This window comes from Heterodontus francisci, chromosome 4 (genome assembly GCF_036365525.1).
Source record: "Heterodontus francisci isolate sHetFra1 chromosome 4, sHetFra1.hap1, whole genome shotgun sequence".
NCBI classification, from domain to species: domain Eukaryota; kingdom Metazoa; phylum Chordata; class Chondrichthyes; order Heterodontiformes; family Heterodontidae; genus Heterodontus; species Heterodontus francisci.
The window spans coordinates 152,266,733-152,284,472 of record NC_090374.1 but is presented as its reverse complement, the minus strand read 5'-3'; the positions used below and the strand labels follow the sequence as shown (position 1 = coordinate 152,284,472).

Here is a 17,740-nt window from a genome sequence, read left to right as displayed (position 1 = left end):
GTGATCCAGAGGAAATGTAAGATCAATGGGACTCTGAGTCTATTGAAAGATCAGATACAAATTTACTGTAACTAATAAATCTGTAAGTTTGCTGAGGAAATGAGAGTAACATTTTTGTCTCACTTTTTTGTGCATTGGTCGTCAATGATGGTGAATTTGTTTAGGATGTGGTTACAAATATACTTATTGAAGCATGTTGTCCAGTTCTATGAGCAGATGTTTTGTGTTATTTTGCAAATTATTTGATATTTAAGTAGAGGTTAATGAATGATTATAGTTGGTTTATCCTGAAATAGAGAATGGAACAGTAATTGAAGCAAGAGATGAAAAGTTATTTTTTATCTTCTCTGTAGCTCTAAGTGGATAATTCAAGTTTCAACACTTTCATGTTAGGCAAACAATTTTGACCCACTATTTGTGTGTTGCTAATTAATATTGAGTTTGTTGTTTTGAATATACTTTCCTGTTCTGGTTTTGATTGTAAATTGAAAAAGAATTCTTTTCGCTCCATAAACCTGTGCCAGGAATTAGTAGACAAATTATTACATACAAGTGATCCGGTTGACCAAAGGAGTGAGTAACAATGAATGATAAGGCCATGTTCCTGGCAGACCAGAAGCAATACAATGCCCTATGGGTTCTGTTTGCTTTTGTCCTGCCGACTAATAGTTGGATTGCAAATCCAACATATTTGATACTAGACTGGGGGCTTTGAGCTGATTAAAGAACTTGGTTGCTTTATGCAGCTCTCCACCCCCTATTCCAATACACAACATAACGGAACATCTATTATAATCAAAACTGCTAACGTGTCGACCTAAATTATGTTTTACTCAATCAGGCTTTGTTTGGAGTTGTGCACGCATTGTTTATCAAAAATTAAATCTAGTATTTTATTTCCTAGTCTTTTTTAAAGAAGTGATAAACCAATGGTTGGCTTTACACTTTATATACAGATTAATTGCCCCCATGCTCGTGACTGAGTCAATAATTTTGTCAAATACCTGTGCTGCAACACGTTAGTGCCTATAAAATAAAAGCAAAATACTGCAGATGCTGGAAATCGGAAATAAAAACAAAAAGTGCTGGAAATACTCAGCAGGTCTGGCAGCATCTGTGGAGAGAGAAGCAAAGTTAACGGTTCAAGTCAGTGACCGTTCATCAGAACTGGATCTTTCCAATGTTTAACTGTAGACCATCCAGGACTGGATGTCAGACCAGCAATCTGACAGCACAGAGGCAGTGGATAGATTGAGAGATGTGGTGGAAAGGTAAAGCTTTATGTCTTCAGAATACATTGGGAAGCTGACTCCAAGTCTTTGGATGGTGTCACCAATGCCTGTTATGTAGATAAGAAAAAGAGGGGTAGGAACAGATCCTTAGTTACCCCAAAGATAACAGTGTGCTGGTATAAAAAAATAAAATGCTCAAGATTTTCTGGTTACGATCAGATAGGAAACTGGAATCAAGCGAATGCAGTCCCACTGAGCTGGAGAGGAGAGGAGTTTGGAGGAGGCCGCTATGGTCGACCATGTCAAAGACTGCAGAGATATCGAGGAGGATGAAGTGGGAAAAACCACCACAGTAACAATTACAGAGGACGCCAATTTTGACTGTGATTAGGACCATTTCAGTGCTATGGGGGGATGAAAACCTGATTAGAGAGATTCAAACATGGATTTGTAGGAAAATGAGTATGGATTTGGAAGATAACATCACATTCAAGGACTTCAAAGGGATAGGAAAGGGAGACTGGCGATGTGGCGGTACTTTGCAAGGTCAGATGGGTCAAGGGTGGGTTTTTTCCAGGATGGAGGTTTTGAAAGGGAGGTGAACAGCACCAGAGGAGAGGAAATCATTTATAATAAAAGCAAAATACTGCAGATGCTGGAAATCTGAAATAAAAACAAGAAATGCTGGAAATACTCAGCAGGTCTGGCAGCATCTGTGGAGAGAGATGTAGAGTTAATGTTTCAGGTCAGTGACCCTTCATCAGAACTGACAAATATTTGAAATGCAATAGGTTTTAAGCAAGGAAAGCGGAGGGGGGGGGGGGGGGGGGGCAAGAGATAACAAAATAGGTGTTGACAGGACAAGGTCACAGAGAATAATTGACCAGAAGGTCATGGAACAAAGGCAAACGGTATGTTAATGGTGTGGTGAAAGACAAAGCATTACTACAGAGAGGGTGTCAATTGACTGTAAAATGAACAGCCCTGGCTCCAAGCACAAACATTTAAAAAAAAAGTGGGTAGGCACAGTAGAAACGAACTAAAATAAAATGAATAAAAAATAAAGAATAGCTAAAAATAAAAAGGGGAGCCCGTCACGCTCTGAAATTAATGAACTCAATGTTCAGTCCAGCAAGCTGTAGTGTGTCTAATCGGTAAATGAGGCGCTGTTCTTCGAGCTTGTGTTGATGTTCACTGGAACACTGTAGCAATCCCAGGACACAGATGTGAGCATGAGAGCAGTGGGGGGGGGGTTGTGAAATGGCGAGCAACCGGAAGCTCTGGGTCATGCTTACAGACTGAGCAGAGGTGTTCCACAAAGCGGTCACCCAATCTGTGTTTGGTCTCCTCAATGTACAGGAGACCACATTGTGAGCAGCAAATACAGTATACTACATTGAAAGAAGTACAAGTAAATCGTTGCTTCACCTGAAGGGAGTGTTTGGGGCCTGGGATAGTGAGAAGAGAGGAGGTAAATGGGCAGGTATTACACCTCCTGCGATTGCAGGGGAAGGTGTCGTGGATTGGGAACGAGGTGGTGGGGGTAATGGAGGAGTGGACCAGGGTGTTGCGGAGGGAACAATCCCTTTGGAATGCTGACAGGGGAAGATGCGTTTGGTAGTGGCATCACGCTGGAGGTGGCGGAAATGACGGAGGATAATCCTTTGGATGCAGAGGCTGGTGGGGTGGAAAGTGAGGACAAGAGGAATCCTGTCGTGGTTCTGGGAGGGAGGGGAAGGGATGAGGGTAGAGGTGTGGGAAATGGGCTGGACACAGTTGAGGGCCCTGTCAACCACAGTGGGGGGGAATCCTTGGTTGAGGAAAAATACATATCAGAAGCACTGTCGTGGAAGGTAGCATCATCAGAGCAGATGCATCGGAGACGGAGAAACTGGGAGAATGGAATGGAGTCCTTACAGAAGGCAGGGTGTGAAGAAGTGTAGTTGAGGTAGCTGTGGAAGTCGGTGGGCTTATAATGAATATTAGTACACAGCCTATCCCCAGAGATGGAGACAGAGAAGTCGAGGAAGGGAAGGGAAGTGTCAGAGATGGACCATGTGAAGGTGAGAGAAGGGTGGAAATTAGAAGCAAAGTTGATAAAGTTTTCTAGTTCTGGGCAGGAGCACAAAATGGCACCAATCCAGTCATTTATAATGTCAGTTGGTGTGGAAGCCAGGAAGTGAATTTGGGTGGTTAATGGTTGATGGGCAGTAGAATCAAGGGAACAAGAGATGGGTCTCAGACAAGATGAGATTCTAGAATTTAAGTTGTTTAATAATGGAAACCAGAATAACTGATGAAGTGGTATTGCTAGAGTGAGTGAATGTCCACTTCATTTGGTGCCCGTCAGCCTAACAGTCATCACTAAGCTGTACTAAGACATTTCACGCATTACTTGTTGACAAGGTTATCTTCTTTCATTAGTAAATGAAATTAAATTGTCCAGACTTGCACAATTTTTAAATCTTATTTGTACAGCATGCCAAGTTGAAATATGGGGGTGCAGCCAAATCATCCCACTTTCAAGAGAGAGATGCATTGACCAAAAGATCTCTACAGATGAAATTGCAGGACAACTTCAGGCTAGAAGCTTCCAAATATGTCTCATTACTCAGTAAATTTGCCTGGTGAGCAGCTGAATCTACAAAGTTGAAGAGTGAAAATCAGGCTGAAATCCTGCTCCTGATTGTAAATGGAACAGCAGCCTGATCCACACACAAGTTGGTATTCATTTCCAAAATGCACTGTAGGTTGAGCATTTTTGTCAGAAACCATAAAAGTGAAATTAGGGCAGAGGGATGGAAAACAAAAAGCAAACAACACATGGATTGCAACACTGCTAACTGCAATAATTAAACTGCACATATAATCAGCCATTTACTCATATCGTACATCCATTAAATGATGGATATAAAATTTCTGAACAAGTCAGACTGTAGACTTATGGACTTCAGATGTCGATAGGATCCTACTCATCTGGGATGGCTCCCATTCAAATAGCATACCTACCTCAGTGTCAGAGCCTCACACCACTGGGGAAAGACACGAGGGGCCTGAGGCCTGGAATTATACACCAAACAATGGTGGCTGAAAATAATACACACTTTCAAAAGAGGTGGCAAAGAGAGGGAAAATACTAGTCAGATAAAGGAAAAAAAAAACTTCCTACAAAGGCCTGACCCAATATATAATGGGATTTATGAAACTAAAAACAGGACATAAATTTTCAGCTGAAGAAATTTAAAGCTATAAGAGCATGTGGTGTATTTATAAAGATGATGATTGAAATCCTCCAGTGTTAATCATTAGACAAAAAGCATGACCTGTAGTCACAGTGTGAACCTCAGTAACATTGAATGTTCTCCTATGGATCTTCCATCCACAAGGGATGAAAGCTGCAAAACCCGCTAAGTGAACAGACTTGCGAACCAAATGTAATGATGCATTTTTCAATTAAGGGCCAATTCCTGGAAAACAGTGAATCCTTATTTGCCATCTCAATTAAGAAAGGTGTTGAATACAGCACACTCAATTCATCGGGAGGAAGAGATGAAGGAAGGGAAAAAGAACTGAGGAGGAAAGAGGAGAATAAAAAAGAGTTGTACAGAAACCCATTATACGACCATACAAAGATGACAGGAAAAACGTTAAAAGAATTGAAGTATACTCCACTGAGGCCACAGAAAAAAATGGACAAAAGCTCTATCACACATACTGAAGAAATAATCAACAGTCACAATATTAAGTGGTGAAAACTCTGGCCTCCATAAAGTTTCCATCTTGAATCTGAACACCCAGACCTGAAGCATAGATTCTTTCAGTGTGCACAGATTCCTACACCCACTTTTGAAATAAGTTCTTGAGGAAACAAAGTCCAAGTGAGCTCATTTTTTACACTGAGGAAAAGACATCTGTAATTACAATTTGTAGGACGATATCTGTATGTGTATTTTCATTTAACTTCATTAAGATAGCATATCACTGCTGTAGTCCCACTGGGGTCTGTACAAAATAATCCTCAACAATATCCCCTGTGGGGACTGGACATTCAACCATGATCTCGCAGGAATTTCTTCCTCTTCGATGTATTAAAAATAAAAGCCTGTTTGGAGTGTAAGGTTAGACATTTTCTTACATTATTCCACTGCTGCTGCCACCTTGAAAGGAAGTCATCAGTTTGAAGCTACAGCATTTGAATTCTCGTAACTTGCGCTGTTCTATTGTATAGCTGTTATGAACATACGAACGAGTGAGGAGTAGGCCATTTGGCCCCTTGAGCCTGTTCCACTATTTGATAAGATCATGGTTGATCTAATTGTGGCCTCAACTCTACCTTCCTATCTATCCCCTATACCCTTTGACTCCCTTGTCAATCAAGAATCTAACTCAGCCTTAAAAAAAAATTCAACGATGTAGCCTCCACCGCTCTTTGGGGAATAGAATTCCACAGAGGAAAAACTTCTCCTTATCTCCGTCTTAAATGGGTGACCCTTATTTTTAAACTGTGTCTCCTAGTTCTAGCCTCTCCCATAAGGAGAAATATTCAGTCAGCATCCACCCTGTCAAGTTCCCTCAGGATCTTATATGTTTCAATTAGATCACTTCTCATTCTTCTAAACTTCAATGGATACAGGCCCAACCTTTCCTTACAAGATAACCCACTTATCCCAGGAATCAGTCAAGTGAACCGTCTTTGAACTGCTTCTAATGCAATGATATCCTTTCTTAAGTAAGGAGACCAAAAGTGTACACAGTACTCCAGACGTGGTCCCGTCAATGCCCTATACAACTGTAGCAAAACTGCCTTACTTTTATATTCCATTCCCCTTTCAATAAACAACATTTCATTTGCCTTCCTAATCCTTGCTGTGCCTGCATACTAACTTTTTGCGATTCAGGTACCAGGAGGACACCCAGATCACACTGTACTGCAGCATTCTGCAATCTTTCTTCATGTAAATAATTTTCTGCTTTACTATTCTTCCCACCAAAGTGGACAACCTCACATTTTCCCACACTATGCTCCATCTGCCAAATTTTTGCCCACTCACTTAACCTATCTATTTCCCTTTGCAGACTCATGTCCTATTCACAACTTACTTTCCGAACATCTTTGTGTCATCAGCAAATTTAGTAACCATACATTCAGTCCCTTCATCCAAGTCATTGATATAGATTGTAAATAGTTGAGGCCCCAACACTGATCTCTGTGGCACTCCACTAGTTACAGCTTGCCAACCTGAAAATGACCCATTTATCCCTACTCTGCTTCTTAGAACCATAGAAAAATTACGGCACCGAAAGAAGCTATTCCGCCCGTCGTGTCTGTGCCGGCCCAGAAGAAAGAAAAATAGAAACAAGCCGTCCAATCTAACCCCACCTTCCAGCACCTGGTCCACAGCCTTGCAGCTGGCAGCACATCAGGTGCATGTCCAGGTACCTTTTAAAAGAATTGAGAGTTTCTGCCCTCACCACCGTTCTTGGCAGTGAATTCCAGACACCCAGCACTCTCTGGGTGAAAACGTTTTTCCTCATTAAAAAAAAGTTGAGGTCTGAGGCAGATCAGCCATGATCTTATTGATGGCGGGGCAAGCTTGAGGGGCTGAATGGCGTACGCCTACTCCTATTTCTTATGGGTTTCTTTTGTTCATGTCCCCACTAATCCTTCTACCAATCACCTTAAATCTGTGTCCCCTGGTAATTGACCTCTCCGCTAGGGGAACAGGTCCTTTCTGTCTACTCTATCTAGGCCCCTTATAATTTTGTACACCTCAATTAAGTCACCCCTCAGCCTCCTCTGTTCTAAGGAAAACAACCTTAGCCTATCCAATCTTTCTTCATAGCTGCAACTTTCGAGCCCTGGCTTCATTTGCTCTCCCCAAATGCATTATCTCACACTTATCTGGATTGAATTCCATTTGTCACTTTTCCACCCACTCAACCAAACCATTGATATCATTCTGGAGTCTAAAGCTATCCGCTTCACTATCAACTACACGACCAATTTGTGTGTCATCAGCAAATGTCCCAACCATGCCTCCCACATTTAAGTTCAAATCATTAATATATACCAAAAACAGCAAGGGACCCAACACTGAGCCCTGTGGAATGCCAGTAGAAACAGCTTTCCACAAAAACATCAATCGACTACTACCCTTTGTTTCCTGGCCCTGAGCCAATTCTGGATCCAACCTGCCACATTGCCCTGTATCCCATGGGCTTTCATTTTACTGACCAGTCTTCCAGGTGGGACCTTGTCAAATGCCTTACTAAAGTTCTTGTTAGCTAACCAATCCTCTATCCATGGCAATATGTTACTCCCTGCACCATGAGCTCTTATTTTGTGTAGTAGCCTTTGATGTGGCACCTTATTAAATGCCTTTTGGAAATCTAAGTACACCATATCTGCAGGTGCTGCTTTATCCAACCTGCTTGTTACTTCAAAGAACTCTAATAAATTAGTCAAACATGATTTCCCTTTCACAAAACCATTCTGACTCTGCCTGCTGCATTAATATTTTCCAAGTGCCCTGCTCTAACCTCCTTAATAATAGATTCTAGCATTTTCCCTATGACAAATGTTAGGCTAACAGGCCTGCAGTTTCCTGCTTTCTGTCTCCCTCCTTTCTTGAATAGAGGAGTTACATTTGCTATTTTCCAATCTCTTGGGACCTTTCCAAAATCTAGGGAATTTTGGAAAATTACAACCAATGCAACTACTATTTCCACAGCCACTTCTTTTAAGGCCCTAGGATAAAGTCCATCAGGTCCTGGGAACTTGTCAGCGTTTAATTCTAACAGTTTTCTCAGCACCCTTTCCCGAGAGATTGTAATTGATTTAAGTTCCTCCCTCCCTTTCACCTCTTGATTTACAAGCATTTCTGGGATGTTATTTTTGTCTTCTGCGGTGAAGATAGACACAAATGCTTCCACCATTTCCCACTATTAATTCCCCAGACTCACGCTCTGGAGGAATAATGCTCACTTTAGTTTCTCCTTTCCTTTTTAAATACTTGTAGAAACTCTTACTATCTATTTTTATATTTCTAGCTACCTACCTCTCATACTCTAATTTCTCTCTCATTTTTTTTTCAGTCATTCTTTGCTGTTTGTGAAATTCTGCACACAATATGCAAACAAAAGCGTTAGGAATCTATTAGCAGCATTATCCCTTCATGTCCATATTCCAGCATGGAGCACAAGAAATTATTTCACAAAGGCCTAATGTATTCAGTCTCCAAACTTGCCAGGAAACCAGTGAAAAGAGAGAAATTCATGTTCTTTTGGTAAATGTACATCTACTTCCCATCTTTCTGTCTTCATGTTGATCTCCATCCAGAAAAATGGTGAGTGAATCACAGACTAGAGCCTTCACCATCCAACAGGATGCACAATAAACATAAGAATGAAGTTTTCCTTCCCTTCGAATTTCTACTTGGATTCCATCTAGTGATTCAGGATGAACTGTCAACATTTGGCCATGTCAGCCAACAAAACAAGCATCAATCATGCTTAGGGTTTCGAGCCAAGATGTCTGAATAGCAATCCAATATCACATCAACTGACCACAGGTAATAAGCGTGTCTATCTTAAAAGCTACTTTTCTAAGAGGACATTTATAGCCTGAAATTAAGGTGCATTATGTTACTCCTCTATGATTTGAGTGTTTTATATCTTTTTCAAGCATTCACTTAAGAATTGTCATCTATGCGCTCAATTACATGAGTTTCCTTAGTCTAGCTAATATGTAAGGTTTTTTCCAGGTTATAGAAAAACCTACAATTGAAATTTGGCCAAATGTCTATTGAGCATTTTCACCAGCTTGAATTTGACTTTTGCAACTATGTTTAAAAACAGATTTTCCAAGTCCTCGCCCTCAGTGAGGTACGTGACCTGCCATGAGCACAGATCAAAAAACTACAGGTGCATTGCCTAACATTTTCTGTCTACTGAAATCAATTAATTTAAAAAATCATCAGAAGCATAGTCACTATTTTATGATCCATGCTCGCAGTGGGTCAGAACTCAAAAACTACAACATTTCTGTTAAAATCATAGCCATCTCAGCTTTGGTCACAAGCATCTTGAAACCTAACATTTTGTACATTACATATTACAGATATTTTAGCCAGCAAATCATGCTACTTCAGCAAGATATCAGCAACATAATCGCAAATAAAATTGCAATCTGATTCACACGCAAGTTGGTATTCATTTCCAAAATGCACTAAGTTGAGCATTTTTGTCAGAAACCATGGAGGTGAAATTAGGACTGGGGGTGGGGGTGGGGGGGAAAACAAAAGGGAGGTAAATACATGGACTGGCAACACTGCAAGCTGCAATTCTTAAACTGTACATATAATCAGCCATTCACTTATATATCCCACATCCATTAAATTATGGATATAAAATTTTGAACAAGTCACAGACCGTAGATTTGACACTGCAGTACCAGTAAATAACCATAGTGCATAAGAAGTGTACCATATTTCCATTTCTACATCGTAGACTGATGGGGTGAGGTTCTGCAGTCTGCAATGTCAAAAATGAAAAAAAAATTCTTATTTAGTAAAAGTAATCACTATATACCACTCTGAGCTTGTGTTTTGCCCAAACATTAGTGATAGTAAACGATGTATAACATTCTTAACACTCAAGTCGTTAATTAAGAAAACATTGGTATTTAAGCTATTGTGGCCATTCTCTGTAACCTAAGACATGCAAATACTTGGCGACTACACATTGGTGCAAAACTTAAATTAAATTTACTATGTATCACATTTAATATAGAGAAACCGGAGTACCATCCATTAAAATGAAAAGCAATAGTGCAAAAGCTATCTGATTTGCTTTTATACTGCTAATTGTATTAATTTTCAGCATATAATTTATGAACTTCTTCTCCCATCTTGACCAAAAACTTGGACAGTGCAATTTCTGCTGTGTCCATGATATGCAGGTGAAAATTATAATACTGTACCCTAAGAATTGTATGGTATATGCAGCAGGCACTTAAAACATGAAAAAGTCTGTCAAGCTTGCCAGCTGACCAATAATTGTATGAGAACATAGAAAAAAATTGATTTGATAGAATGGCTAATTTTCTATAGTTAGCAAATCTCAATTTTGTAACAAAATTAGGATAAGATATTTAAGTACTTTAAATATCAGTGAAAGATACACCGTTAAAGTAGTGAGGGTTTATGGTAAAAAAAAACTTCACAGATACGTGTAAAAATAGTTCCAGGCTTGTTACTGCAGAGATTTTAACATTATTTCTTGAAATGCTTATATTAAAATAGTGTCGGTTGCATCTAGTCAGGTTGGCAACATAAACTTACTGAATAAATTTAGTGCACACCACCATCTCTATTTGAGGGGTGCCACTGGAGGTTCAAAAAGGATCCCCTGCATTTCTGATGATCTTATCTCCTGTCTTCCTAGCCCATACTTCATCAAGTAAAAACATTGGGTCATGGATTTCACAGCTAATGTGAATGCCACTTTATGGAAAACAGGACACAGGGAGAGATGGGATAAGTTGACCTGAAGATTATTCCTCATCAACTCCTACTTGCCACAGATGGAAACCACTTCTACTGAAATGCACTCCATCTAGTCAGGCTTTACACCTTGTGACAGATATGCCAATCTACTAAACAAATAAAGCACATTCAAGTCAAGGACAGTAATAACAAGGTCAAGAACAGACCATGTGTGCTACTGGGGAGCAATACACCTTCCAAAATTAAGTGGCTTATACATTATACCAAGCTCAATATTGGTCTAATGCAGGGGTGTCAAACGTATAGCCTGCAGAACAATTTAATCCAGCCCACAGGGTGCTATACTTAGGGTTGCCAAATCATCCAGCCATTGCTTCTCACAACCCGGGAGAAGTGCATCTTTTTAATTTTGTTTCCCAGCAGTCCCTGCCCGTCCTCACGACATTATCCTCCACTGGCACAGAGAGCCAGCCGCTGATCAGAGATGACCAGAAACAGGACCAGCTAATGGAAGTGGAAAGAGTCACAGAGTGGCGAAAGGTGGGGGGCTAGGTTTGGGTTGGGTGAGGGTGAAGAGACTATGGAGGCTGGAGACTGGGATTTGAGTGATGAGGAATTTGTAGGGGTGTTGCAATACAGGATCTCAGACAGGGAGACAAATGATGACAGGGGAATTGAGGTTAGAGAGAGACTGACAGGAGACTGGGGATAGGAAAATCAGGGTCGGGAGATGTCTCTGTAGTTGGGGATAGGGCCTCAGAAAAGAGGGAGACTAGGGAATGGGGATTGTGAGATTGTGGAGGGTTTGAGGGGAGCAAGAGAAGACTAGAGAATGGGGTGGGGTGGATTCGGGACCCAGCATTTTCTGCAGAGCTAGGAGCAGCAACAGGGTGAGCGGGAATGATGCTGACAGAGGAGCAGCCAGTAATGGGGTGAGTGAAACCTAGGGACCTTACTGTAGGTAAACAGTAAAAGATTGTTTCCACTGGAGGCAACGAGAGCATGGAGACTGAGGATTTTCACTGCACACAAGGAGCTGCAGTCTTGAGTTTTCATTATAAGCTCCAATAAATGGAAGAGTGAGGTACAGGAGGGCCGGGTATAGGCTGGCAGCAAACCACTCCTGCTCTGCCATGCTCCACAGAAAAGGAAGTAAACATATTTTCCCCACCATTTCTTCATTGCCTCCAGTGGTCATTTAAGAACTGTTTAGGCTGCTATTGAACTTGAAAAGCTAGTTGGAGATTTCATGACACATGCGCCACCCACCCATTCACATATTTTACAGAAGGGTCCTGAAACAGGTGCAGGACCCTTCTTTGCAAATTTAACTTGATCCAACACCAATTTCAGATGGTTGGTAGGGAAGCCTAAAAACATTGAGGATTGATATGGCTGCAGCCATGCAGCTGGTGCAGATTAGGTCCTGCACTTCGTGCCTAGAAATTAGTATAAAATGCACCCATTTTTGGGGTGTAAAATGGGCACAATAGATATCAATTTCTACCTCAGTGTGTCCAAATAGCTTTGATGAATGCGGCTCATACCTAATGCTGGAATGTCAGATCAGGCCCATTTAATTTAAGTTTGACACCCCGGTTTAGCAGACAAACAAAAATATCACGATTGGTGTTGCCACTAAACTATTTAATACATTTGACACTGCTAACCTACAGGAAAAATCAGCACATTTAAGCCAATTTAATTATTGCGCAATGCATGTCTTGAGATCCTCTCGATTCAACACCTCAAACTGCCACAACTGGCAAAAGGCCTACAAGCACCAGTATTTCACTTGTGTTTATACACCACAAGATGCTCTCTCCAGGCAAACTGCAGCTTGTTTTCCCACTGTTCAAGTGAACATAATACTTGCATGCTTTAGTGAAATCCTAGTGACAATACAAAGTTTAATTTTATTGCCCCACCTTCCATATTTGTGTGTGTGGAGTGAGGGGAGGGCGATGTGGTGACTACAAACATCTTAAGTAATCTGACAATTTACTGGTACGTGCTGTTACAGGTCTGAACATTAAGTAAATAGACCTAACATCTTTCAAGTCAACCAGGGTTTGGCTCTTTGTTTCGCTCCTGTACACCTCGGTTTTAGGTAATTAAGGCGAAAAATCATGTGCATATTCTTACCTTTCTTCCATCACTTGCATGACAGTTTACATTTAACGGAGTAAGCAATGCCATGAGCTTCTCTTCATTACCGCTCCTGGAAAAGAAAACATTTGCTTTTAGTGAAGGAAAAAATATCTCAATGTATCAGTGATTCAGCAACTACAGAACAATGGAAGATCTTACAAATAAAGGCAGTGAATAGGAAATTACATTTAGTTTATCTCTGAACCTGGTCTTCAGAGCTATAGTGATACATGATAGGGAAAAAAATCTGGTATTAAGTTTGGTCTTTGTGACTTCATTTTAAAACACAGTACGTAAAGTTACACAATGCACTCAGATATAAGCGGAATGTGAAAAACATCTGAAATTGTGACTAACCCATGTTCTGATGTGCACCTGTTCTCCAAACTGGCTGCACAAGAGCCTCCATATTACTTACTGCTGTTCATTTCTGCTTTTGTAACAATAGTACTATAGAGTGCCTCTGGGAATAGGGCTAATCTCACCTGCAATTTGAATCTAGTTTAATTTTTCCAAGTTTATTTGTGCCCAAAGTTAGTACACAACAGGAATTCAGAGACATGGAGGAGGACGACATATCGGAAATGAGCATGGGAAGGGGGACTGGGATCAGGGAGAAGAGAGAATGTCACTGATCCATTAACTAGATGCCCAGAATTCAAACACAACCTCAAGAACAAACACAAAACTCTTGTAACACCAGGTAACATTGAAGTCCTGGGTTTTAATTGGGAGAATTTAAATAATCGACTCATTTAATGATTTTTTTTGTATATTTATTAAGCAAAGTGTTATTAAGCAATTTGATGTGTCAGAATTTAGCACTTTAGTTTAGTTTAGAGAGACAGCACTGAAACAGGCCCTTCAGCCCACCGAGTCTGTGCTGACCATCAACCACCCATTTATACTAATCCTACGCTAATTCCATATTCCTACCACATCCCCACCTGTCCCTATATTTCCCTACCACCTACCTATACGAGGGGCAATTTATAATGGCTAATTAACCTATCAACCAGCAAGTCTTTGGCATGTGGGAGGAAACCGGAGCACCCGGAGGAAACCCACGCAGACACAGGGAGAACTTGCAAACTCCACACAGACAGTACCCAGTATTGAACCCGGGTCGCTGGAGCTGTGAGGCCGCGATGCTAACCACTGCGCACTCTTGGTTCAGGAACAGGATAAGCTAGATACATCGTAAAGCTCCTACTGTTCCACTCCAACAAGGTGCCTCAACTCCCAACTTCAAAGCAACAGAATAGTTTATTGCAACATACTAATATGATTTAGAGTAAGGCGCCCAATTTAGTTCCAAATTAAAGCAAGTCAGTTTTGGACTCCTAACAGCAAACTGAACTGAGATTCCCCAAACTTCTTTCCCGTAGAGCTCTTAATGTCACCAGAAAGGAGAATTCTTCATTGGAGTTCAACCCAAGTTCCCAGACTGAAAGGACAATGTGTGAACCACATCCCATTATCTACTTAATACTCTAGGAAGTCAAGACAAAGGTAACTCTTAGGAAATTAAGATTTATCTCGGATTTATTAATTTGAATACATAACCCACAGCAAAGTTACCACCTGAATGACCTTTATGGGAAGAATGGGTATTACGGCTCCAAAAGTCCATTCCTTTTTAATGCACTAGAAATCACTAGAACTAGAAATCAAAATACAAGCAGCGTCCACAGGCTCAAGATTTCAGATACTTTGCTTTCAGATTTGCTAAATAAAATGCATTTTCATTTTTATAGCTTTATCGTATCTTATAAATAATCTTACAGCAATGAAAATCCTTGAGCATAGAGCAGTTTTATCATACTATTTGTCTCATCTATTTATTTGTTTCAATGTCATAAGTGCCCAAGCTGAAAATTGAAGCCAACTAACCCAGCAAGATGGCTGCCAGTAGTCCAAGGGTTAAATAAAATTATAAATAAATTGGAATTGGATGCCCTTACCTACTGAAACAATAATTGTGGACAGCATGAAGCAAGATCAGTTGATGCAATGACTTCTCACTCATTGCCTGTTTGAGCCCAAACAGGAGAACTTTTAATCATAATGGATTTATTAACACCTGCTTCGACCCCTCCACTACCTCTAAATTAGTCACACTGCTTGTCTGACATCCAGTAGTGGATGAATAGAAATTCCTCCAATTAAATATTGGGAACACTGAAGCCATTTCTTTCAGACCCTGCCACAAACTCCTTTCCCTGGCCACTGTCCGAGGCTGAAACAGACTGCTCATATCCTCGGCATTCTATCTGATCTGGATGTGAGTTTCTGACCCATATCCTCTCTGTCACCAAGGCCACCTACTTTTATCCCTATATCAGCTGTCTCCATCCCTACCTCAGCCCACTTGTTGCTGAAACCTTCACCCATGTTGTTGTTACCTCCAGACTCAACTATTTTAATGGTCCCCTCATTGACCTCCCACTTTCCACTCTCCACAAACCTAAGCTCATCCAAAACTCTTCTGCCCATATCCTAACTTGCACCAAGTCACATTCATCCATCATCCCTGTGGTTGCTGTCCTACAATGGCACCGTCTTGATTTAAAAATTCTTATCCTTGTGTTCAAATCCCACTATCAGGTTCCCAAAAAAAGGGACAGAAAGAGAAAGGAAGAACAATAGAACGGCTTGAGAGACTGGGTCAGTTGTGATCCTGGTACAAGTAAAGGGACTCATCAAATAGTTGGGAAGCATAAAGTCCTATTAGAAATCATGTTCAGATTAGTCAATTCACACTGTAGCCCGTCCACAGTGTAAAACTGTTCAATTATGGGTAATTTCATTCAAAACGTGCAAAGTGGTAAGTATAAGTACTCCTCTGGTATAATAAGGGCTCCAATGAGAACAATCCTTAAGGATTCTTATTGTGGGTTCGGGTAGGAAAAGCTACCTCATCATTATCTCAAGAGTCTATATGTAGAATCCTAAATTTGAAGCAAAGAAAGATCAACACCTCCCTCTTCACACACCCTAAAACAATTCTGCTGCAGTTCTGTAATTAAATCATTTAGATCATTTTTGCTTTGAAGAAACGATTCACTGTCAAACTGGAAACTTTCTGCCATCAGACGCATAATCTAGGCTGGCATTCTAGTGCAGCATCAAGGAAATGTTGCACTGAGAGATGCCAGCCTTTGGAGAAGACTATACCTCAAGGTCACAGCTACCTGCTCCGGTGATCCTATGACTGTATTCAAAAGTCACTGACCTGAAACGTCAACTCTGCTTCTCTCTCCACAGATGCTGCCAGACCTGCTGAGTATTTCCAGAATTTTTTGTTCTACCTCACCACCATTTCTCTCGACTCCTCCACTGTCTCTAAACTGTCAGACTGCTTATCCGACATCCAGTACTGGATGAGCAGAAATTTCCTCCAATTAACTATTGGCAAGACCGAAGCCATTACCTTTGGTCCCTATTACAAACTCTGTTCTCTAGTTACTGACTCCATTCTTCTCCCTGGCAACTGTCTAAGGCTGAATCAGACTGTTCGTAACCTTGGCATCATATCTGAACCCAAGATGAGCTTCCAAAGACATACCACTAAGATGGCCTATTTTCACCTCTATCACCACCTGACTCTGCCCCTACCTCAGTTCATCGGCTGCTGAAACCCTCATCAATGATTTTGTTACTTCTAGACTTGACTATTCTAATGCACTCCTGGCTGGCCTCCCACATTCTACTCTCTCTAAACTTGAGGTAATTCAAAACTCTGCTGCTCGTGTCCTTACTTGCACGCAGTCCCATTCATCCATCATCCCGTTCTCACTGACCTACAGAGGCTCCCAGTTAAGCAATTAAGCAATGCCTCAATTTTAAAATTCTCATCGTGGATTTCAAATCTCACCATGGCCTCACCTCTCCCTATCCCTGTAATCTCTTCCAGCCCCACAACCCTCCAAGATATATAAAAGCAAAATACTGCGGATGCTGGAAATCTGAAACAAAAACAAGAAATGCTGGAATCACTCAGCAGGTCTGGCAGCATCTGTGGAAAGAGAAGCAGAGTTAACGTTTCGGGTCAGTGACCCTTCTTCGGAACTGACAAATATTAGAAAAGTCACAGATTATAAACAAGTGAGGTGGGGGTGGGGCAAAAGATAACAAAGGAGAAGGTGCAGATTGGACCAGGCCACATAGCTGACCAAAAGGTCACGGAGAAAAGGCAAACAATATGTTAATGGTGTGTTGAAAGACAAAGCAGAGAAGGGTGGAAATTGGAAGCAAAGTTGGACGTCCAATCGCTCTACACCTCCATCCCCCACCAGGATGGTTTGAGGGCTCTCCGCTTCTTCCTGGAACAGAGGCCCAACCAGTCCCCATCCACCACCACCCTCCTCCGCCTGGCTGAACTTGTTCTCACATTGAACAACTTCTCCTTCAACTCCATGCACTTCCTTCAAGTAAAAGGTTTCGCTATGGGTACCCGCATGGGTCCTAGTTATGCCTGTCTTTTTGTGGGATATGTCGAGCATTCTTTGTTCCATCCTACTCAGGCCCTCTCCCCCAACTCTTTTTCCGGTACATTGATGACTGTATCGGTGCCGTTTCCTGCTTCCGCCCCGAACTAGAAAACTTTATCAACTTTGCTTCCAATTTCCACCCTTCTCTCACCTTTACATGGTCCATCTCTGACACTTCCCTTCCCTTCCTCGACTTCTCTGTCTCCATCTCTGGGGATAGGTTGTCTACCAATATCCATTATAAGCCCACTGACTCCCACAGCTACCTTGACTACACTTCTTCACACCCTACCCCCTGTAAGGACTCCATTCCATTCTCCCAGTTTCTCCGTCTCCGACGCATCTCCTCTGATGATGC

At 41.3% G+C, this 17,740-nt stretch overlaps 1 protein-coding gene across 2 annotated transcripts in view; it reads right to left on the bottom strand.

Annotated features, from left to right (window-relative positions):
- The window catches only part of tnksa (tankyrase, TRF1-interacting ankyrin-related ADP-ribose polymerase a), a 207,568-nt gene that overhangs the window by 104,518 nt on the left and 85,310 nt on the right, over nucleotides 1-17,740 (bottom strand). The window contains exons 5-6 of one of the 2 annotated variants that reach the window (XM_068030356.1): nucleotides 12,884-12,959; nucleotides 9,717-9,764 (exon numbers count right to left, since the gene is read on the bottom strand). In XM_068030356.1, coding sequence (XP_067886457.1) covers nucleotides 9,717-9,764; nucleotides 12,884-12,959 — 124 coding nt within the window. The remainder of the gene's footprint in view (nucleotides 1-9,716; nucleotides 9,765-12,883; nucleotides 12,960-17,740) is intronic. The other variant, XM_068030357.1, reaches the window with a different exon arrangement.